Source organism: Musa acuminata, chromosome BXJ2-3 (genome assembly GCF_036884655.1).
Source record: "Musa acuminata AAA Group cultivar baxijiao chromosome BXJ2-3, Cavendish_Baxijiao_AAA, whole genome shotgun sequence".
Lineage (NCBI taxonomy): Eukaryota > Viridiplantae > Streptophyta > Magnoliopsida > Zingiberales > Musaceae > Musa > Musa acuminata.
The window spans coordinates 36107881-36133149 of NC_088340.1; the positions used below are offsets into that span (position 1 = coordinate 36107881).

The 25269-nt window shown below is 34.5% G+C and overlaps 1 protein-coding gene across 4 annotated transcripts; it reads right to left on the minus strand.

Moving 5' to 3' along the window:
* Window positions 1–182: 182 nt before the first annotated feature.
* Window positions 183–23664, minus strand: LOC135584611 (regulator of telomere elongation helicase 1 homolog). Of its 4 annotated transcripts, none has more exons than XM_065100255.1 (26): window positions 23424–23664; window positions 22900–23159; window positions 22156–22295; window positions 19587–19668; window positions 19302–19452; window positions 18941–19103; window positions 16813–16989; window positions 16500–16624; window positions 16334–16367; window positions 15998–16139; window positions 15760–15914; window positions 15582–15673; window positions 15389–15496; window positions 15215–15283; window positions 10584–10670; window positions 9559–9618; window positions 9232–9347; window positions 7901–7958; window positions 7726–7828; window positions 7030–7103; window positions 6565–6932; window positions 6310–6463; window positions 4343–4488; window positions 2045–2122; window positions 554–800; window positions 183–418 (listed from the first exon to the last, which is right to left on the minus strand). In XM_065100255.1, exons 1-25 carry the CDS (start codon window positions 23523–23525, stop codon window positions 797–799), a joined length of 3048 nt encoding a protein of 1015 aa, XP_064956327.1. In that variant the 5' UTR covers window positions 23526–23664; the 3' UTR covers window positions 183–418; window positions 554–796. The 4 variants fall into 4 exon arrangements, with proteins under 4 accessions (XP_064956327.1, XP_064956328.1, XP_064956326.1 ...); XM_065100256.1 differs by having other exon boundaries at window positions 7030–7085; window positions 16334–16379; XM_065100254.1 differs by having other exon boundaries at window positions 16334–16379.
* Window positions 23665–25269: the final 1605 nt, after the last annotated feature.

Sequence of the window (25269 nt, forward strand, 5' to 3'; positions counted from 1 at the left end):
CACCAAGAGCCACGGGTGTCTCTAGATTTGCACTCATATGAAGTGGCATTGCAACTCTCACACACAGCTTATCAATATCCTCTACTTTAGGCCTAGTCAACCGTTGTCTCGTCTAACCCAAACTGCCTTCTCACGTTTGAACAGAACAGGCAGATAGACCAATTGTCTAGCTTACAGAATAGTAAAGCCCATCATCAGCTAGATTTAATTATGCTGCTCATCCGCTGTACAACAAAGAGTGACTCCTCCCGGGGTCAAAATGTTTAAAGAAAATAAACACGGACTTCCTCAAGCCCCACGGACTTCCTCGTGGCACATTCGAGGAATAGAAGGATCAGGTTTGTCAATAACTCAAGCCCCACCGACTTCCTCGTGGCACATAATATTAGCTGCAAAAGATCCCCGACGAAACGTGAACCTATGAAATGGAAAAAAATAAAATCAAGATGGTCCAGTCTGAAACTGTCAAATACATGATCCAGTATAATAACATAAATCAGCAACCAAAGTTGTCTTAACAAAGTAAAATTAGCAACTAACATTACTGTCTTACCTCTCACCAGATGCTAATATTTGGCTCATGTTTCATTCTTGAATGAGCACCGATGGCATAATAAAGAGACACTTGATTCATCAATAAAAGCTTTGAGACAATAAATATTCTGCATCTAGCCATAATGATTCAGCAAGGGTGCTTAACTAGGATAGAATACACAATTTGAAGTTGCACGTGTACAATAATGCGGATATGTGGATAGTTCCAGAAGCTTGTTTGTATTAAAGCACTGGATTCAATTCATCTGCAGAAGAATGGAACACTGATGCATAATCATTGAGGCAATAAAATATTTTGTAAAAGAGGATAATTAAAAACAAAGAAACAAGCATAGATGCTCCAACTATCACCCAGTCTATTCTAAAATTGTGTCCATTATCTTTCTAGTTAGAATCTAGCCAAACTTTTAACAAAGCATGATCTTGAATTCATTTTACAGAAAAAAGGATAAAGAGAACGCATACAAAAATGAACCTTCCAAAAATCCTAAATTAGCACCTCATAGATTTTCCTTGGTATGCTTTATTTATAGGTACAAGGAACACGCAACGTTTATAAAAACTCTCAAAATAGTTCAAACAATTAAGAGGCTACAAACTCAAACCAGAACTAATCAATCTACACTCAGAACTCCTAATCAATCAAAACTATGTTCATGTGCAATACATAATATAACACCTGAAAGCCAAAGATTCAAACCCTACAGTAAAAATGAAGTATTGCTGAAGACCTAAAATTTTATGGTAAATTGTTAATTAGGGTTTTTTCTCATATTAAACATCATCATCATCCTTATTTGCAGAAAAAATCTTCAGTACTAATTTTACTTGCTTAATGACCACTCAAATCATTTTTTATTATACATATTAGAGTAATTGTTTCAATTACAGATTTTTAAGCAATGTACCTGGAATATTTATGAAACAGGTGAAGTTACTAACAAGAAAAGATACAAAGGACAAGTTTGCCTGAGGGCATTGTTACACTTGTTTAATTGTTGCAACTAATACTCCCAGAGATCATAAACTTTCCATGTAATAAAAAAGGAAACATAGATAACCAAAATGCTCGCAAACCCCAATCTAATACATATCGATGTTGACTAGTAAAAAACACAATCATAATATCTCACCATAACATCTCTTTTTGAAAAAAGAAATACTTCCCTGTTCTTGTCAACCTTCAAGAAGCTTCAATAATAGACAAATGCATAAAAGAAGAAAGCACAATTAATCTCTCTTTTATTATGTCAAAGAACCCTTCTATCATCTGTCAAGGATCAAAAATAATATTTCACCACACTAAATTTGTTTGATCAATCTTGACATATTGCTGAAGCTACAGATCCTGTTACAGCCTAAACTCATGACAAGCGAGGGACTGAGTAGAGCCACAGGCTTTGTCAAGTGTCAACAATCAAATATGAAAGAATTTGATGAAAGAAATTTTAAACTTAAATCAGCAGCAAAACAAGTAGCATTTTCTTACACATCATTGTTCGTGCCATGAACTCTAAGAAGCTGCTCATAAATGGGATGATATTTTGCAGGAACAAAATCCTTGAACCTGTTGGGAGTGAATGAGAAAGCAAATGGTCGCGCACTTGTGTTAGCATCTTCTTAGAAAAAAGGTATGGAGAGAAGTTGAACAAACAGGAATAGTTAGTCAGTAAAACAAACAAATGGACCATGACAAGTACTATGATTGATAATATAGGCAAAGGAACAAACCCAAATGCCTGAAACATATGGTTGCCAATACAGAATAATTATCAGTAACACATGTGCTGCTTGATACAGAAGCAGCGGGACTAATAATTAAATCATTGCTTCTATTGAAAAACAACGCTACTACAAACCACAGAGACAGGGAAAGAAACAGGTGCACATACAATGAGAGACCAATGTCATAATGCCTAGAACTACTACCTAAAATTCTACTATGAGCTACAAGCAGAGTTCTCAGGACCAATTTGCAAATGACAAATGCAGAAGAATTTGTTTTCTTTCCTTTTATCAATTTACTTTCTAAAATATGCAACAGAAAGAGAAATGATTCCTTTATGTTAGTTCGGAAGTAGAGAATAAGATAAATGAAGATCGTCTAGGATGAATAAAAATCATCAAAAATGATATTAAGAAAGTCCAAGAAAGATATATCTTGCAATGATAAGTTGTGTTAAAATAGAAAATAACAATGGAAGACAAAAGACATGGATGAAATACTCATTATCCAAGTGTTTACCTTCAATGTAGGTTGGATCAATTATAGAGCACCAATAAAAAATTGAGAAAGCTCAAATTGACATAAAGAACCTCAAATTCATTACAATAAACAGCATCCATCTCAAAGGCACAAAACCAAAGGATCTATAGAGCATAACTACCATGACAAGCCTCAGGAAAACAAATAAAGGCAGCTCTAAGTGTGAATAGTACAGAATGGGTGCATAACAAGACACAAGGTCCCAACTAAGTTGCTAATATAAAAATCAGCATCTATATATATGCATCACTTCTTGGACTAACAAAAGTGTGAAGAACAACAGGCATAAGTCCAAAAAAACCGTACTTGATTCATTAGCAACTCATTTCCAGCCATTTTCCTTTTGACGATTACATGAACTAAAATACATTAAAAAAGTAAACTTAGATGTGTGCAATAGCTGATATGTTTTTTGCTAGTAGAAACCTAAATAAGTGATCACAGATGCACAGATTTAAGTACAATAAATATATTATTAAGAGTTGTGCAACTCCATGTCAAGCGATTGAATGTCTTATATGCTAACATTCAGCTTATGCAACACACATGGATGAGACAAGGAGATTTTGATGGTTAGGAATGGTCTCGGGATTGATTATTCCTGCACCAGACTCCTTTCATTAATTTGAAAAAGGAGGTACTCTGCCACTTTAGTGTGACAGCACAGTTAGCCATGGAAGAATTTCACCAGAGAAACAAAACATCCAGTTTCACCAGGCATTTGTGCCATAAAGCCAAAATTAGATGTTTCAATTTAATAAAATATGCATCACAAAAACAGAACACTGACAATGATGAATGACAAATGCTAACTGTACCGACAAGATGCTTGATGTATGCATATGCACACCCATACTTCACATCTATCATGCCAGTCTTTTGCAGACCAAATGGGACATCATGGCCAAGGTTTTCTTGCTAATCAACCTTTCACACAACCTGGCACGTGAGCTAAATGAACCAGGACAACATGATAAAGTATTGGACATGCCACACTTGGAAAAGGGCATATCAATCTTGCATTGAGATCATATTAGATATCATAGGCACCTTCGAAATAAAAGTACGCACCATGGAAAGACTTGTAACTTACAGCTTCTTCAAGACATCCTAGGCATGGAAAGAATTTACAGAACTCGACACATATTATTAACTGCAACCAATAAGATTAACCTTCTGCCCTTCAACCAGTCTTTTAATTTTTAAGTGAGTTCCTCTACTACATAGACTTGTGCTATATTTTACAGGGTTGACATCAGGTTCAAAATCAGTTGTAAATTATCCTAAAACCCTTTACAGAGTCTTAATTTTAAGAATGGCATTAACGGGAAGAGGTTTAAATTATGTTGATGAACATGGAACATTTTAGATTGTGAAGAGTATAGCATTGATGCCCATGTCAAAATATCTTTACAAGAACCAAAATTCCATAAGTTATCAAAAACTATGCTTTCCATTAACATAAAAAAAGGCCAAGTAGTTTTAGATGAAATTCTTTTAAGACAACTTAAATGGAGTTACCTCTCGAGAAGAGAAAATCTCCCAGGACTTGAAAATAACTTTGCAATGGACTCCAGCAAAGGTGTAATTTTCATTGTTTTGGATTTTAATGCCTTCATGAAGCCCACAAACTCCTTATATTCTGCAACAGTAAGCTTTTCTTGAACCTGTGAAAAATATCAACAGAATAAGCATACAAACTAAGGCAACACCACTGTAGTCCCTATAAAGAGAATAATTAGTGTTGTGGAACCAATTAGTTCTACTAAGAAAAACTTGCTGTAGATTCAACCACCAAAACAAGTTGCTCATTTCCACTTCATAAACAATAAAAACTGAAGAAGGTATGGAACTTCCGGTACTAATTCATAATGCAATTATATGCATTGGAAACACAAAAACATTTCAATGAAAAGAAAACTGCATCAAAATCTTCAGCAAAGGAATGTCATCAAGCATGTGGAAATGACCACAGATTATAGAAAACACCATTTCAATTTTCAGGATCTACGCAACTCAACTATAATTTGATGTCTCTATATATTGCCACCAGATGACCCAGTTTCCAATTACAACTTGGACAGATCAAAAGGTGAAAAAGTTAAATAAATGAGACAACACAGTAAAAAATAAAAACAGCACCACATGTTTAATCAGTACCAATGCTTTCTTAGATTTTTCAGTTTTAAGTTTTCCATAGGGCCATTACAAGCAATTTTTTTTACATTTAATATCACAGTGTTAAAGCAACTTTTTGTATATCAATCCCTAAAATCTACATGATAAATTCATCTACTCTTAGATATCTGGATATCCATGGCTAGAACTTAATTCAGATACCTATGCCATTCAGTAATATTGTATAGTAAATTTGAAAGCTTAAATATCCAGAAAAAACCATCTATCTGCTTCTTGTTCCTATTGCCAGTTCAAAAAGGTCAAAAGGCGAAACTTTGTACCACTTTCCACTAATGAACTCATAAGCCTCAAATTAAACCATTGATTCACTGACAACTCCATACTTAACCATCGATAGTGTTGATTCAAGTAAGTGATGGGAGTATCCTTGCATTAAGATGAAGCTTTTCAACATGGAAATTTTCCTTGCATTAGTATGAAGCTTTTGATCCATCCTTGGTGGAACTATCATATGTCTCATGTTTAAGGGTTTTGCCCACTAACACTAACAGATAAGAAGAATATGTATTAAGGAAGCTTTTCAAATCTTTAGTCAGAGAAAAGGATTGAATCAAGGTAGGAAAAAGCCAAAGTAAGGTTGGACAACGATAACTAATATGTAAATATGAAGTGTCAAAAGCATGTTAGACATGACACATATGGGATATGTCTCTGAGCAGTTAAGTAAATAAAATGATTCAGCAATAGAAGAATGAGGTTTTAGATTCCAATGCACAAGCACTTATAACTCAAGAAAAATAACAGACAAATGGATGAATGTAGAAAAATATGAAGGCAAGAGTGAAGATAGCCATCATTTAACATAATAAAGATACACAGAGGATTGTTGTTATCAGATAATTTTTAAACTCAATGGTAAACCTTACACCATAATTGGCCAAGTGCATTTTACTAGAAACTAGTTGATAATATTTTTCTAGTGAGTTACTATGTAAGTCACAAAGGAACTAACTTGGTGCATACCAGTTGTGTAATATCTGCATGCTTGTAGCCTATGACAGAGATTTATAAGAAAATAAACTATAAAGATAAGGAATTTTTAGTGCCTGTTGACTTTCTGTGTAATCAAGTTGCATTAATTAGCAATCAATTCTAATAGGCAGCTGATGGTTCATATCAAATCTCAATTCTTCCATGTGACAAGATCTGATAGCCATCAAATGCCAACCAAAACAAGCAGGGCACTATACCATCAAATTTACCATATTAAAAATCAAAATTGACTAGTCATTATCCAAAAATGGTCAATTAAACAATAGTACTAATAATAAAATAAGCACGAAAGTAACCTGCATTAGAAAAGCAGAACCACTAGTTTTATCAGTACAAGGTATAGAGGTATTATGCTTCTCCTTATGTGATGTTGGTTGCTGAAAAGTTTCTTTCACAACGTGAACATGTTGCGTCATCCTAACACTGGTAGAACTCCCAAAATCTGCAGGCCTACATGGAGAAAGTTGTAACAATTGTATACAATGCATCCCAAGGTTAATATTTATTGGAGATCTCAATTAATGTACCAAACAAATAACCAAGTAACCAACCACTTTGAATCTGTATCTTTTTGACATTCAACATTATCAACCGGTTCTAATGTTTTAGGCCTTTTTGCAGAAGTAGCTGCAAATGCAACCTCACATGCTTGTTCACTCGATGATGTATCGTTTGCCAAATGAACCACTACAGTATCCTGATACTGAATATTTTTAGATATTCCTTCCTTGAATGGTAATCTCTTCTTATGGCAGAAGTGATTTACTGAACGTTGCAAGGTCGAGCAGAACCCAAGTTCATTAGAAACCGATGAGCGGTTGGCGGGAACTATTTGCCCCAAATGATCAAAACCACTACTTGTGTTAGTTGAGAGCACAGATGACAGTGACTTTCTGGAGCAATGTTCAGTATTAGGCGCCTGGCAAAAGAGAGAATAGGTGATTATTAGTAAATTAAAAAATGTGCAGGTCAGTCAATATTAAAAACTTATTGAAAGTAGAAAAGACAAGTTGTACCAAGGAGGTGATAGACTTCAATGATAAGGTCTTCTCCAGAGGCATCAAAGATTTCTCTGCCACGAACATTTGCTCTTTTCTCAACATGAGTAAGGTGCGAGTAAATGAAAGTTTCAATACTGAAGATTTACTTAAAATTAAGAAAACATTTAGTATAAATAATCAAGCCAACGCCAGTACAACAAGAACCCATGAGGTCAAAGCAAGGACAAAAGGTAAAATATCTCATTTGCAGTTTGTACCCAAAATGGACCAATGTCATGGAGCTTAACCAAAGCGTATTGCTACTCCAAGTCAAACATGCAGAAGCAAGCAAATCGGTAGCATGAGGTCAAAGCAAGGACAAAAGGTAAAATATCTCATTTGCAGTTTGTACCCAAAATGGACCAATGTCATGGAGCTTAACCAAAGCGTATTGCTACTCCAAGTCAAACATGCAGAAGCAAGCAAATCGGTAGCATAAGTAGATAAGAGTCATAAGACAAATAAAATCCATCGAAAAACTAAAGCTGGAGTAAGAATCACAAAAACATCAAAGGTCTGATATGCAATTATTTACTTAGGGGCACAAATCAACAATAATACACCAAGACAACTTGATACAGCCACCACAACAAAAGACAGAAGGCCTCAACTATGTATGAATTAAGAGAAATAAATAATTGATGGCTAAATAAGGATTCAGTTGAGTGATACCCTTAGTGCAGCTTTTAGCTAGTTTTGGTTTCAAGTCGCAAAAGTCTTTGTCTCGAAAGAATCTAGTCAATGTGAAAACTACATCCCCAAACTTGGGATAGCACTGCAAAACAACATGAGAACCAGTAAGGAACTGCATAAATAAAAAAGGCAAAACAAGAATCTGCCATAGAACCTTGATATGAGGACGGAGCCAGTATGACATTTGACACTGCCAATTTTGTTGAGAAAACCTAGACAAAAGGAATAGTACTTTGACATATCAAAATATGGAAAACTAAACTAGGAAGAGCATATGCTAGAAACTCTAAACCTGCTTGCTATGTAAAAGAGGATTAAAACAAAGGAAAACCCAGAGGTAGGCATGAATTTTCCATCAAGAAAAGAACACAAGAAAATCCAATTCCAAGAAACAATTAAAACTCATTCAGTGGAGCCCAAAACCGAAAAATCAACTCTTTAACAAAGGTCTCCAAGGATCAGTTTGCAATATTTCCAGACCCAGCACGAACTATTTGCAATCCTGATTGTCTTAAGTGCAATCCTAATTCCTAACCTAATAAATTAGAACATGAAATGCATCTGTTAGCCACAAATGAAACAACAAAACCCCTAAAAGAGCATTACATGGTCCAGAACAGTCAAAATATGTATGACAAGACAAACAAACCCAATAAAATATCTGGATAACAATCTTTCAGACAGATCTAAGGATAACCATCCAAAAATCAGTATACTGCAAGACACTCAAGAAACAAATGTTTTCCTGCACATATATACAAAATCGGAATGGTCTAAGAAAGAATTATAGTTTTATGTTCCATCAATCAACAAGTCACTTGGTCTATAGTTGTTCAAGTCCCATCCGTCCGCACGAGCTTGGTACAGGAATGGAAAGCATGTACATTATTTTTAGTTGGCTGAGCAGGGCTAGAATAGAAAAATTACACCTATTCAATTTCTCAGCAAGACATGGATAAATGATTTTAAACAATAGCACAGGTCAAAGAATATAAAAGTATTCTACAGTGAGATATATTAATGCAGTGAAATAGTGATGTTGGCTAAGCCTATGGCTTGTGCTACTGCTACAGACCTTGTGAAGTAAGACATTCTCTCTCTCTCTCTCTCTCTCTCTCTCTCTCTCTCTCTCTCTCTCTCTCTCTGCTTTAACTTTAGAGTTTAGACTATAAAGTCATTATAATTTTGGATAAATAGATAAAAGTCACAAGTTTTTGAATTGCTCGCACAGTCTATGCAAATCTTATGTTCCTCATACTGAGCTTGGATGGGGCAACCCTAGTTCTTATATATTTTGCAGGTTAATCTTGGTCAATATGAGAGACAGAATGTCCTGGGTGATCTGGAGATGGACATGAACAGCCAACAAGCTCTATTCATGTGGAATTTAAGACTGCCCTCAACCAGAATTGGTCCATGGTCACCACTAGCTTAGTGTATAAATTGGGGATCACCAAACTTCCAGAAAATTTTGATTATAAATACCTTTCATCGCAGAAAACAATTGCTCCATAATCATGGCAATGTCTAATGACACGGCCAACAGCCTGATTCACAGCCCTTGCAGCTTGCTGGACATACCACTCCTCGCCAGTGAGAACCTGTAATGATAACATAAAAAGTCTAAAGTATTGAAGGTAATAAACACTAATCTAGATCCCTTATGGAACTAAAAATTTATCTATCAATAAAAATAGATATGTATATCTAACAATACAGATGAACTTCGTAAGCTTGAAAACATATAACTAAACCTTGCTGAAATCAGGATATTTGATTTAGTATTTTAATTAACTCTAACTTTCCTTTTACCTTAGATTGTTTCTTTTGCGATGTAGCATAGTGATCCAAGTAATCACGCTTGAGACGAACCTACAATAAAAATTCATAGTAGAAAAATCAAAAGAAAAAATATTAGTTCTAACCTATCGATGAAGCCAGAGAAAAGACAGCTGAATTGACCAGCTTGACAAGTGCAAGGATCATTACGTAGGCATCTTAATGCCAATTACAAATTGGCAGCAATAAAATATTCAAGTATTTTGTTGATACATTACTTGGTGCACAAAAAACTTTACCATCTACACTAATGATTCTTATTCTCTTGGTTGTGATGTCAATATATTATCATTATACTCAAAGGTCACGAGGACAAGGCCTGTGAAATTCAATGTGATCTTTTCATGAAAATCAAACTCACCCTCTAGTTGTGACCACCAAAATGTATGTTGATAACAGCTATAAACATTTTGTCTATTTCTTGTTCTAAAAGCAACAAAAAGAAAGGGAGATTAAAAAAACCTAATGCTTTGTTCTTAATTATAAAGCATGTATACATTCTTGGCATATATTATAAGTTGGACAAAGGTAAATGTCTACAGTATCATGACAAAAAAGGATAAATCTCAAGTCATAAAGCAAGAAAAGATTCCAGGGGACATTTCCTTCAATGAAGAGGACTGAAATGTCATGCAACAACAGCAAAAACTAAAATTCCAACCTATATTTCTTTAGAAGTTCTTGTCACTGACCTACAAAATGAAAGAAGAGAATTGAAGATCTTTTCTAGTAAATCATACAGGAAAAAAATCTTAAAATGTAAAATATTATTAATGAACTTTTTTCTTGGTAGTTCATCCAAATGATCTGGAGAGCAGCAACCAAAAGATCACTTGTACTGTTGTACAATTCTATAGGTATATTGCAATTCATCTTCAACATGAGCAAGACTTTGCTTGCATATAGTGCTGCTATCTTGTTCTTGATCACTAAAATAACTTTATAAACATCATATAAGTACATAACTCAATTCTAAATCTTTCATTTGAAAACCAAACCTTGGGATCAGTCTTTGTAGAAAAAGGCAGGCCAGTAACTACCACAGCTCTCCCAGCCCGGTCAGCAAAATCAAGACCTTCACTAACCTAGACATACAAAGAAAAAAAGAAAATCAGGTTAAGTGCTGAAGGGCATTGACACAAAAAGAAAAAAACCAATGAACCGTAATGCCAAGATACAATGTGATAAAGAACTTTAAGCTCAACATGAGTATCTATAGCAGCATCTTCGTTTATCAGCAATATATCATGACATGGAAATAAATGTTGAGCATAGCCAACATTAATCTGAAAAGATTTAAGATTATAAATGTTTAACATGCCAAGATTAATCTGTCGACAATTTTAACCATAAATAATCTTGGCAAGATATAACTGCACTTATATACCTTCTGCAAAGTGAATGTAATTATACATTTTTCACATATATTAAGATTTAAGGGTATAGGAACAGTAGGCTTCCTCAAGATGAACCTTACCATATCCATTTTCTCTATTTGAAACATATCTTCTTCTTTTCTTCTTTTTTATTTCATTTGTTCCCTGTGTTTGACCCAGCATTAACTGAACCAACATAGAGCATGTCTTATCTTTACAACATTTAATTGCACTAATCCTTTTAGTAGATTCTTGAGGTAACCAATCTCACAAAGACTGGCCACCCACTCATATTTCAGATCAAATCTGCAAGACCACTGTGATTTAGCAACCATACAGCACACCTGTTCTACCTGTTAAGCCCCAGCCTATTCTCCCCAACCCTTGCAACATTAGTCCCAATATTCCTTATGGAATTGCAGCCACCAGCCTTTCCCAAATGATATTTTAATCCTACAATCAAAATTATAACACAAATATCCTGCGCTTGTTTCTCTCGAGACCTTTGTTTTATTTATCTAACCTGCCGGTATAAATTTCACAACATACTGTCACTGAATTAGCTGGAATTGCCTAAGTCATAAGGCACCCTTGCGGTAATGTCACGGACTTAGTTGAAATTGTCTAAGTCGTGAGGCACCCTTGCGTCAATGTCACGAACTTAGCTGGGATTGCCTAAGCCGTGAAGCACCCTTGCACCAATTTCACGGATTTAGCTAGGATTCCCTAAGTCACGAGGCACCCTTGTGTTATTCATCCGCAAAGGGTCAACCTAGTTGCAATCTCGCTTAGGTCCCGTAGGACCTATAAAAAAATAAATCGATTAGTTTGAAAGCAAGCAACGAACAAGTCCTGACGTCTCGCGAAGAGGACAGCTTTACAAGAAATTCATCAAACACGGTGTACAAGAGAGAAAGGAGAAAACAAGGACTTTAGAAAGCAAACGAACAATCGCAAGTATGTAAACAATTGCTCACCGAGTGTCGGGCACGATGGCAAGTTTCCATAAGCTTAGCATGCGAACTTGTGAAATCCAATCAACGCCCAACACTATCTCAAACCCCTATCCAGCTAGGTGTAACCTGGGGGGTTCCAAGGTGCTGAGATGGCTAACTTTTTGCACCGCACCGCAGCCGGTAGAAAACAAATTGTGGCACGCGAAAACGGAGCCATTTTAGGGTAGTTTTGCATGTCATGGTGAGCGATCACTCTACAGTGTTACGATATGTTGTTTCTCACAGTTTTCAAGCAAAAACACACAAAACCAAAGCAAAATGTGTTGCCAAGCATCTGTACAAGCACACAAAAGCAGTGAACGGTTCGTTGACGAAGATATTGCGGGTGCGCAACGACCGGTCGTGACAATACACTGCCAATCCTGATTGTCCTATGAGTCATGATAGATGCCAAAATAGCTCATAAGATGGATACCATATCACCAACAACTTCAAGACCATTCTGCATAATGCATATGGAGCAACTTCAATTTCGTCAAAGAAAGGTCACTAAAAGATAAGGCATCCTCACTGCTAGTTAGACATCATTTACTAATATAAATTGGAATTTCATATGTCTTTGTCGTCTATTGTTTGCTTGTCCTGGTTTAGGTATTTAACTTGATATAGAGGGGTGAATGTTCACACAGCTGTATCAACATGGAATTACCGAATAAAGATGTTGTTGTGCATCATGTTGTATCCTTGGGGTACAAGTTATGTTAGACTTGTATGATTGTTCCTTTGCAAATTAATCACATTAAACTGACAATGAGAGAATTCATAACATATGTTGATATATATTTTCTATAATCTAAATCAGAATCAAAAAGATCAAAAAACTCCAGCACGAGCCAGCCTCAGTTGAAGCCATACTGATATTCACACAACATAAATGAAATTTCCTCGTCTACTCTTTAACATATGCAACTAAAGCACTCATATTGTGCACCGTGTCCATTTCTTGAGCCCTCAATACATATTGTCCTAAGCAAGGTTTGAAATATCGTACCGTACCGACGTTTTGATGTTTGCTCGGTATGGTACGATACAGTATACCGAGCGATATACTGCTCGGTATATATATATATATATATACATATATACATATACATGTATACATATACATACATATATATATATGCATATATACATACATATAAATGTATACATATATATATACATATACATATAAATGTATACATATATATATACATATATATATATATATATTAAATGCGACGTTGTCGAAAAAGGCCACGTCGTGTCGCCTTTTATAAAAATATTTCATATATAAAAAATCTTATATATATATATATATATATATATATATATATATATATATATATATATATATATATATATATACATATATATACCGAACGGTATACCGCTCGATATACTGTATCGTACCGTACAGAGTGAATGTCGAAACACCGATACAGTATAATATTTCAAACCTTTATATATATATATATATATATATACACCGTCCGGTAACGGGCGGTCCATGTACCAAGTAGTTGATGGACCGATACGTACCGCCCGGTACGGGCGATATTATTCGAAACTGATATTCATAACATATGTTGATATATATTTTCTTTAATCTAAATCAATATCAAAAAGATAAAAAAAAACTCCAGCACGAGCCAGCCTCACTTGAAGCCATACTGATATTCACACAACATAAAAGAAATTTCCTCGTCTACTCTTTAACATATGTAACTGAAGCACTCATATTGTGCATTGTGTCCGTTTCTTGAACCCTCAATATATATATATATATATATATATATATTAAAGGCGACGTCGCATCGCATCGCCTCGACGACGTCATCGAAAAAGGCCACGTTGCATCACCTTTAAAATATATATATATATATATATACCGAGCGATGCACCGAATGGTTTACCGCTCGATATACTGTATCGTATCGTACCGAGTGAATGTCGAAACGTCGGTACGGACCGTACGGTACGATATTTCAAACCTTGATATATATTATATATATATATAAGATTTTTTATATAAAAAATATTTTTATAAAGGCAATGCGACATGGCCTTTTTCGGCCATGTCGCCAAGGCAACACGACGTCGCCTTATATATATATATATATATATATATATATATATATATATATACACCGTCCGTCTGGTAACAGGCGATCTGTGTACCGGTTAGCTGATGGACCGATACGTACCGCCCGGTACGGGCGGTATTATTCGAAACTGCATACCTTGGTCCTAAGCATATTGTATTTCCATTTCTTACATTGGTTTAATTTTTAGAAATGTTTGTAATACCATCCGGTATGGTACGAGCCGTATTTACTAGTTTGACAAGTCACAGATATAGACACTACAAGACTATTACCGCCCAATGCAAGGTGGTACATGCTCTGTATCGGGCAAATTCTTATTTTATATTTTTTAAACCATTTTAGGATTTCTCTAAAACTTGGTACACAACAACATACGAAATGACCCAGTACTATACCAGTCCAAACCCTAACCAATATGGTTCCAATATACAAAATTGCATACCTTATTTTTAATTGTTCTTTGTGCAACTAAAGAAACGAGAGGAAAGGGGGGGGAGGGGGGGGGGAGGGGGGGGGGGGGGTGTTTAATACTTTAATTAACTGTCAAGAGTCAAGATACAGAATCTTCGTAGGACTTGGAGCTCCAAACATAGATCTATTGATATTTACTGTAATCAAAATATTGTCCATATAAAGTTCAATTGTATAACATAAATATTCATCTTCATCAATTTAAAGTTTAGACAACAGTTGTTGTCAATAAACAAAAAATCATGATATATGATTTCCAAAAGTATGGTATCATCCATGTATCTCAGACTGATGTGGGGTATAGCTGCAATTTTTTGTGTTAAATAAATACACAAAAGTAGATCAAATGAAGACCAGCAACATAGCAGAAAGGACTTGGACTTTCTACAGAAGTGATAACTTCGAACTTCATCCAATTATACAGAAAATTCTAATCCGCCTTAAACAAAGTATTCTCAAGCAATGCATTTAATGACAGTGGCAATTTTATATTCATCTATAAAAATTTCAAATAATTGTCCTATTATTTATGCTCCTGCTCCAAAAGGAACTCCCTAGTCTTAATTATTTATGACCACTGGCAAAGAATCTTACATAAATTCAAGACAAGGAATGCAGAAAGTCTAAAGTGAACTGAAACTTATGATAATGATGCCAAATGAGACAAACTGAAACATACTTTGCCACGACAAACTGCAAAAAATATGGCCCCCGAAGTGGTATTATCACGTATTTTTGACTCAAAGTCCTGAAAGAACAGGAGCTAGCATATATTAGCACATGTACATATATATACAATCCTGTAGTGATGGATTCAAATACCAACAAGATATAGAAAGAATGCTGAATATACCTCAATTGCACGTGGAAAAAGTGATGATTGTTTGGGCTCTATAATAGGTTGTTTGTATTTGCAAATTCTTTCCCAGATTGTGCTGAAATCACTTGAGCTTGCATGACCCTGAAAGAGATTGATGTTCTGCTAAAAATTAAAACACCTTGTTGATAATCATTAACGATCTGTCAGTAAAAGATTGCTCTCATACCATATCTTTCCAGCATTCAATGCACTGATCCATCATATAATATGAAGGGAAGAATACAAGTAAGCCATCCGGCACTATGCGAGCAAAATTAACTGCAGTTAAGACAAGGAAAAACTTCTCTAAGTTAGAACTAGCACAAATTACACATCAAATTACAGGATGTTTTTTAATAACCTACCTATAGAATTACCAAGTTCTTGCTTATATTGTAGAGAATCACGATTTTTGTATGAAGAATTAAATGGTTGACTAGATGGACCACTTGGCACAACTCCAACCCACACTTGATTAGGAGTTATAACATGGGGATTCTCCAACCTGACTGGAAATTCTCTGATGTTGAAGCAAGAAATAAATAAACATTACTGATAGCAAATAAAATTTTGCCTAAACAAAGGTATTGACAAATTACATACAAGTTCAGCTCCAAGGCAAACGAGTCTAGAGGAGACAAAGTGCCAGATGTCAGTATGATAGAGCATACACCCAACCTTTCAAACTGTTGCATGGCAAGCCCTGGGTTAAAACACCACCAACTAAGTGTTCTTGACACCTTTCCTGAATATATTATAAATAAGACATTAATAGTCAACTGTGAAAGAACCTCTCAGCATTATAATATTCACACAGTCCCACACTACAAAATATAGGAATGATATTTCTAAATTAAACGAAAGTTATACTATTTGAAATCTATGGAAGCAATGCTCTCAAATTATTCACTCCTAATGCAAGTTCCATGGAAAGGATACCTTTTAGAGAATCTGTAATGCTTAGTTGAGATTCCTGCACATGAAACTTAAAAGAACAATGTCCTTGTGATCAGTAAACAAATTGATGTAACTTTTAGAAAGAACAATCAAAAGTATACACATATTGCACATACACACACATATATACGTAGGTAGCCCAACTTACACGATAAAATTTTGCATGATCCTTCCCACCATCTCGGAAGATAATATTAAGCATATTCCTGATGCTCTCTAACCTGCAGACTGCCCCCTTCATTTTGATTCCTGTTCCGGCCCCAGACGTATTCCCTGTTATTAAGGATAAATAAGAGAAGAAATCAATCTGTTAAAATTAATCAGATGTCCCTAAATAACTTTGAAGAAGACAAGAAGATAAAAACTTTATATGTATAAAGCATAAGAACCGCATCATATGACAAAATTAAATTGTGTTACATCATGGAAAGAAAAATAAAATTTCCAAGGAGATGTAATACCCTCCTCAAGAAGCAGAGCAGCATTGTCAATCGTATCAATAAGCATATTTGCTGTCTCATATGTGATGTTCAGATCAGAGAGAAACTCATAAATGTAGTCTCCAGGTCGAGTGAAACCCAATTCTCTGGACTCAATAGCCACCTCAGCAATACGTGTTTCAAGCTTCAGTAGAAGAGCTGCACAAAAGTAGTTTTTAATAATGAACAAATGCATATGAAAGTTACTTACAGCGAAGGCTTTGCAGCAGCTAGTTTAATTTCTGCCCTTCGTTATAAATTCTAGGTACTCCAGGCGTAAAAGAGAAATCATAAGGAGACCCCAGTATTGAATTAATCCGAAAACCAAATAACCACCAGTGCTTAAAGTACTGAGGGATCATTAAAACACTGGGCATCATCTTATATACCTTAAAGTCTGATAATGTTCTGGTGAAGTAATTGGTCATAGAACAGAAAGCCAAAAGTGCAGCCAAATTATCCAATTCACAAACATTTTTCAAATGAAAAACAAGCTGATATAATAGACAAACAATAAGTACCAAGTTTAAGTAAGATAACAGTGTGGGTGTCCCAAGAAATCACAAACCCTTTATCATGAATGACCATCAATACTGATATTTTTCTAAAGTTATTTGCACACAAGCAAATATGTTTGAACACTTGATCAACACCAACCACTATTCAAAAGTTTCAAACCTTCCTCACCACCAATGTTGCTAACCTGCATCACCAACTCCAACAGAGCATCACAACTCATCTCCCATTATAGTGACATTATCAAAGGCATGTTTGCAAAGTGAATCACTTGCAAGAAAGACATATGTAGGGGGTTATATGCAGAAAACCATCCTAAATATGTTATGGTTCTGTATGTACAAAAGTAGTCACTATAAGGCTGGGCACACAGGGAGGCAACTGCTGTTTAAGAAATTGCATTATTGGAGCCTAAGAATAACACAAGTTACACAACAATGGTTGCTGCTGATCTTTGTCAGCTGGCATAAGAGAAAAGAGTATGTTCCTTAGTTTCTATTCCACAAACCGAGACAAGTCCAAGAGTAACTTTGGAAGTTTGTTTAAGCATAAGCAACCCAACACTCGGCTTTTTTAGTAATAAACCAATTTAAGACATCAAAACTTGGTACAAAGTTTTAAAATATCAGCTCAATATTGGTTCCAGTAACATGTTGAGTCAGTATGCCAAGAAACTGAACAGTATGACAACCTGTACATATTGGTATCGGGAAAAAAATACTAAAAAAGCAATATACCAAGCAATACCAAGTCATATGATCCATTGCTGGTGCTTGGACGAACCAATAGAAACTGGCACTATAGTTCTTGGTATCTTCTTACGGTGAGCAAATATATCTAAGATCTTTACCTCATAAAGTTATCTAAAATTCAAAAACTTAATATTACAGATCATAATACAGGTTTTTCCCATTTTAGTTGATACAATGAGTTCATTAAAATCCAGTCACCACATGGGTAGATGTGACCAACAAGATTACTCCTCTTGATCAATAGCTAAATAGGTCACAAATGATTGTAAAAAGCCTCTAGCATGTTAAAGAAAATGAGACAAAAAAAAATAGTTTGTTGACTGGAAAAGAAATCATGCAGGAGTGAAAAGTAAACTGAAAAAACGAAAATAATCAACACCAAGAAAACAAATTGGAAGATAATGCTAAAGGCAACAGCCTGATTAAGCAAATCTTAGTAAAATTAAATGATAAAAAGACACATGGATTGCCTTTCAAGCTCATGCTGCAAGGCCTGGACATTGCAAGGAAATTCACAAGACCATGCACCATAGAAGCTTATGCAGGTACTTTTTTGCATGCAGCTTGATGTCCAAACTCCAAAGGAACCAGCATGCAACTGGCACTGAATAACACATTTGGATACTTCAACCAGACAAGAGAATTCCAGTTGAGAATATTTTTCTAGTTCAGAGTACAAGGGTACTTTGAGCAACTATGTTATTCACCATATATCTTTTGACTAACAAGGAAGCAAGTTCGGAGATTATTGTAAAAGCATTAAGGTATATGCAGCTCAATCTTAGAAATTTAACCCATTAATAGGACATTTCAGCACAATGAGTTACATAAACAGAATCTACCTCTGAGAATAGCATAATTTTCTGGGTCAAACTCTTTATCAGCTGATTTTTCAATTACCCTCCTTTTAATACACAAGTCAACACATTGTTTTGCTTCAGAAATGCAAGCAGTGAGGTAACCAGAAGGCAAGTCGAATGAAGCTGCATCAGCACATATACTCTCCTGTGTATCAAGTCAGAAAAAGAACCATACTAAATAATACAATTTTATATTGCACATGCAATCTAAAAAGCAAGAAGTGCCTTTCCCAAATCCAAGATGCTAATACTTCCAACTTAGGATCAAAGACATGGTCCCAATGCGGTTCAAACAAAAGACAATCTACATAAAGGACCATAAGATAGTCTCTTGTTTCACTACCAGGTTATGTGCTTCATCAAATATAAGAACTGCATTGTTCCACTGAATGCCTGATAAAGATCGCCGGTTTCCAGGATCAATAAGATAGTTGTAAGGGGCAAACAGAATATCAACAACCTTGTGAAGCTCTCTAGATATGTAATATGGGCATCTGCAAGAGAAAATGCAATTTCATACCACAAAATAAAATATTCATATCATCATCATATTGCAGCAGTTTTTCTTTAAAATAACAATTAATTAAAATTTTCATGTACAAAGGGAGAGACATAGTGAAAAACCTACAGCCCCATGGTTCTCCCAGTATTAACCAAGTCTTCGATGTCAAAAGGCTCATTTCCAAGTTCATGATGTTTCTTCATGTACTCTACAATGTATTAAACATACATTTATGTCAATCAATGAAGACAGAAATTTTATTTGCAAATAGTACTACTTTACTGTTCACAAAATTAGGTATATTGTTCACAAATAGCTCTCCTCTTATTTAACCACTTAACAAAGTACTAAATGCAATTGATAAATTTTCATAACAAACTATAAAAAGGTTTCTAAAATCAGTCCTTTGGATTTTGGAAGTTCTAAAAGTACTGAAGGTAATAAAAGAATGTAAAAATCAGAGTAAGATTGTCCCAATTCAATTAAATCTCAGAAACCCATTCATTCTTTAGCAAACAAGTTCATGGGGCATAAGTAAATGCTGAAGCCCTACTTAGCCCAATCATCAATTAGGTGGCACCATTTGATAGGTGTTATTTTGTCTGCTATTTATTAGCAGACATACCCTAAACTTTACTACTAGTCTACTACAATCATAAATCTCCTACTTACTAAAATGTGAGTTTTCTGAATTAATTGGAGCTTTCAACTTTTTATACCGGATGTATTTCACAACAGGTGAATAAGAAAACTCAAGCAGGAAAGGTTTTACACAACAGAAATATATATATATATATATATATATATATATATATATATATATATATATATATATATATATATTGAATACATGCAAGACAGGAAAGAAGTCCCTAAACATCATAGTTTTCATATATTCTATCTCATCTTATTTATTTCTGTTATCTTCATCTTGATTCCTTTTTTTTATTTTCATTTTTCACCAATCAGTTATCTTACATATTAACCACCAGTTAATACCTTCAGGCCTTAAAGCATCACAGGTGGGCCTTACCTTTGTTTATAAACATCCCAACTACCATAAGAAGTAACCATATTATTTACACAACTGATTTCCAGATATATCCGAATAGTGAAATATTAAGACTTATCTCCTTTTTTTGGTAAGTAAATATTAAGACTTATCAAGATAAGAATAACCGGAAACAAACAATCATCTTCATTTGGTTCATAAGCAAAAAACAAAAAGAAGTGAGAATCTTTTAGTCTTTATTATCTAATCCACATAAATTTTTTTGGATGCCAAACAATTACATTCCAAAATGTTTCCTACTATATTAGGTTGCCAGCAGATTCGTACTTACATCTCAAAGAACCAGCTAATAGTGAAACCCTTAGCCCTCGCTTGACCATCATTCACTTCAAATAACCAATCAAACTGCTTGCAGCATAATTCCATTGATGATTGGTAGAAGATATAACACTATTTTTCAGTAATAGATAATACCAGATAACAACTTTCTGTTTGAGACTCTTAGTAGTGTCTGTGCATCATAGTCGACCAATATCACTGATTCAATAGTGCAGTTTATTGTTTTCCACTCATGTTCCCAGCACCTGCAATATGACTTTGATTCACCACGTTCGAGTCTTAGAAAATTTTATTTTGTTTTATTCAGTTTGGAATGACTCTTAAGTCTTAACTCTTTTTGTGAGTGCAACCATATACACTCTATATTCTCTAGCAAATTCATGACCACTTCCTTGTCTATTGCATATTTTTTTTGTTATATTGCTTCTTCAATGTCCAAAACTACACCTAAATACTACAAACAAAACCACACCTAAATACTACAAACAAAACCACATATGATGTTGACTTTAAAACATAGAATTAGCAAATAGTGGATGCCATAAAATAAAAGGCACGTTGAGAAGCAAAATCAATGAATCTTAAAATGATTGGCAAGAAGTAAATAGAGATGTTGATTCTTTTGATGCAAAAACCACTAGTCATGGAATAGAGGAGGAATATATATTATGTGGATTTTTTATTTACATAGAGCTCAATGGCAGCAAAAAATCTGTGGTCAACCCCAAATAGTTGGAAAATTGCAGCTTCTTATTGTTGTTGTTGGCTTTTCATCTATCAAAATCCCATCTAAGAAGCTGTAACAAACTAAAAATTCTTAACAGATGCTAGCATCAACCTTACATACAGTAGATCCAGTTAGCAGAACACAATCTAAAAAATGGAGAACTTCTTAAGATAAATAGATATTATAAACTATGTTCTCAATAAAGCTAGTTTTTGTTGTAGTCAATAATAAATATACTAGATTTCAATAAAAGTGTTAGAGTGGATCCTATAAGGAGCGGATACTATAAGGACCAAATTAAGCAATTAGAAGCATCCAGAAGCTTCAATAGTAAAATGTTAAAAATAAGCATCGAATAGATGGCAAGCCTTGGCCATGAAAATGTTATATATATATATATATATATATAAGGCTTGGGTGACCACAATTCAAGTAATGGAAACAACAACTTTGCTTGTAGTAGTATAGGTGTACAGTGCTTAAACTAATCCTCCTTAGACCCCATATTGGTGAAAGTCCTGTGCACTAGGCTGGTCTTTTCTAAATTGATCTTAAACACAGACATTGAACAAGAAAAACTTACAATGAGTAGCATAGAAGTATTGTATAACACGCACCAGAAACGCCAGGTTGATGGGGGCATAACCGCTTTTTGCAAAGATAATGGCAAGCATTGTTTTGCGCTCTACCTCGTAGCAAACGCACCTCATCATGGATGCACATCTGTTCACGAGACCCTAAAACTGCCATCTTTGGCCTGAAAGCTTGAGTGATGATAGAGTTAAATATGCTCAATTTAAGAGAAAACAAATTACCATAACCAAAATATGTGATGTTTGCATGACTTTAAAAGTTAGCATCTCTTCACGTGTTAAATGTTCAATATATTCTGTTGAAAACTTTTACATGCAAAGTTGTTGGACATTACAAGCATGAATTACTTAATGATATTAAATAATATTAACACAAACAATATTAAGAATGCTGGCTAAATTTTATACTAAAGTAATATATTGGCTAAGTTTAACTATGGTAATCCCAAAAATCATACAAATTTGTGCTATGGATTGGCTTGATATCTCCTCTTCAACATTCCTCTTGCTGTCATTAATTTCTCAAGTGTCATCAAGGTCACACAGCTCAAAAAGACTAAGCCTCCTCCTTTCATTTTTTTTATCTCCTACTTCTATATTGCCACAATTATGAACCCAGACTGGCTCAAGTCAGCCTGAGCCAGTATGTGTTCTCAAATTGCATTCCATTATTTGTTTAACATTTGCTGTTAACATGCATGTTTTGATGTAGAGAGTTATCATAAAGTATTTCTAACATTTTTAAGGAAGCAACAATGGTGCCTTTACCTGTAATTGCTTGTTTTAAGTTCTCGTATTACTTGCTTAAGCTGGCTGTGAGTCCTTGAAGTATATATGATGGCAGGGTAATTAGTTTGCCCATTCTCCGCTGATTGACTACCAGAGGAGTGACTCAAAGAGAAGTTGCTCCTTTCTTCATTTGCACTAGTCAGAAAATCACCAAAAGTCTTCCTCCAAGCCAGTGTAGCACACAAAAGGCATAATGTTTTTCCAGTTCCTGTAGGGCTTTCCAACAAAGCATTGCATCCCTGCCTCCATTCATGGAACAGATAAAGAAATCACATACATAAGAAGTATCCTATTCTTTAAAAAACGAAGAAAACGATAAGAGATCAGATCAAAGCGGTATAAAAGGCGTCGTCCTTGCATCTAAACATTAGATAGTTCTTGAACCAGCATAGCTCCGTCAAAAAGGGGTGCTGGTTTGATCGTAATGAATGATAAAATCGAACTACTTGCGAAAACATGAGAAATTTTTTGATAGGGCGAATCGGATCAGATAGAGGCATCACCTCCTGCAAAGATCGGATGACCTTCTCCATGTAAACAATCTGGCAATCGTAAGCGTCGAAGGGAAAGTCCACATCGACCCCCCTGATCTTGTACGTGGGCATCTCGGCCGACAGGGAACCTCCAGCGTTCCTCAGAAACGAAGTCTCGAGGTCAAGTGATCGGATTCACTTGGCTACCCTATATAGAACAAACGGAGGCCGTTATGGATCGCCTGGAAACCCTAGCATGAGGCGGCAGGAGTCCGCACAAATGGCATATGACACATTCCCGCCAAACAGGGATTTTTTACGTAATTTGGTTCCGTCGCACGGGGTGTTCTGGGAAATAGACCGGGGTATTTTACTTTGCTATTTGTAATTCTCAATATTCCTTAAGTTATTTATTTATAAATAGATATATATACTCTCAATTTATAATTTAATTTTAATAATATATTTTTATTTGTTACCCGCCATCTTTTTTCTCTCCTTCCCCTCTTAATCGTCGGTTGTGACATAAAATGATAAAAAAAAAAAATTATAAAATTAGACTAATCGAAGATTATGAGATGATAAATAATTTTGATATTTATTATAATAATCTAACATTTTTATGATTATATATATTATATAATAATATAAAAGATATTAGTTTTTAATCAGTTATATTAACTCATGATATATCATATTTTGGGGTTTTACAAACTGTCTCGCACGAGTAATAAAGAAAGTCAGTGATAATAAGATGCATAAACACGAGCTATGGGGAATGAAAAATAATAATAATAAAAGCAAAATTAGAATGATTGTGAATAATATTTTTTATTTTTTTTTATTTTTTTTTATTTTTTTAAATATTAATAATAAGGTAGTTGTAAATAGTAAGAATAAGCTCTAAATATTAAACTTATTTTCCTATTCATAATCTACTACAATAACTATATTATTTATATATTTTTTATTTTTTATATATTCTAAATTACCCTTTTTTGTAAATCAATGTAGATACCTCCCTCTTCGTACTATTTTCCATTTTCCTTCTTTTTTTTATTTTTTTCTCTTTTTCTCCTTGTCTTTTTTCTTTCTCCTCTTGTTCCTCCTTGGATGGCACTAGCACTATGAGGTCGAATGGATAGCATCACCTCCTATTACACCTATGATGAGTATTGAGGGAGTGATCATACTGGTATCGACGTCCTTCGAGTCAATGACAATAATATTAACAAAGAGAGATATTGAAGGCGATGAAGAAATAAAAGGTTGGGGAAGAAATATATATATAATTAGTAATATGGAGCTTGTAAATAATAAAACATTTATATATTATTTTTTAAACTAGTTACAAATAGTAAAGGATTCATTAATATTTAAAAAATTATGAATAACAAGCTTTTTTTACTGTGTTTTATGTCTTTCTTAACTCTTAATGTTGGGGGAGCCCCGTGACCAAAATATTTGGCGTGTGTATCACATGTAACATTTTTATAATTTTAACTTAAAACTAATTAATAGGGTTTATAATAAAGTATTATATATAATTTATTAGGGAAAAACTATTTATTATAAAAACTTATTTTTTAGTGATAATTGCTAATTTTCAAGAATTTAACTAATGTATTTTTTTATAAATATAATTTTTCGTGTGAATCAATTAATTCCCTCTTTCATTCTTGGTATCCTATCATCTCTTCTATTTATGTCGTTAACCGATGTACGACCTCCTCATTCCTTCGTTATTGCACTTCTTGCTCTTTATCGATCTTGACTTATCAATGATAACCCCTTCCCTTGCTCCCTACAATGAACAATGTTTACTTCTCCCTCGGAAACAATCTATCATGATCTCGCACTTCGTTGCTACCTTTAC

What these genes read in the sequence shown, in the direction of transcription:
- LOC135584611 (XM_065100254.1), bottom strand. Translation starts at nt 23,525, where the DNA reads ATGCCCACGTACAAGATCAGGGGGGTCGATGTGGACTTTCCCTTCGAC. An exon ending in TCATCCGATCTTTGCAGGAG is followed by an intron (nt 23,160 to 23,423) that starts GTGATGCCTCTA and finishes GAATGGAGGCAG; the next exon opens with GGATGCAATGCTTTGTTGGA. An exon ending in ATTGTTTTCTGCGATGAAAG is followed by an intron (nt 7,959 to 9,231) that starts GTATTTATAATC and finishes CCTTTTGTCTAG; the next exon opens with GTTTTCTCAACAAAATTGGC.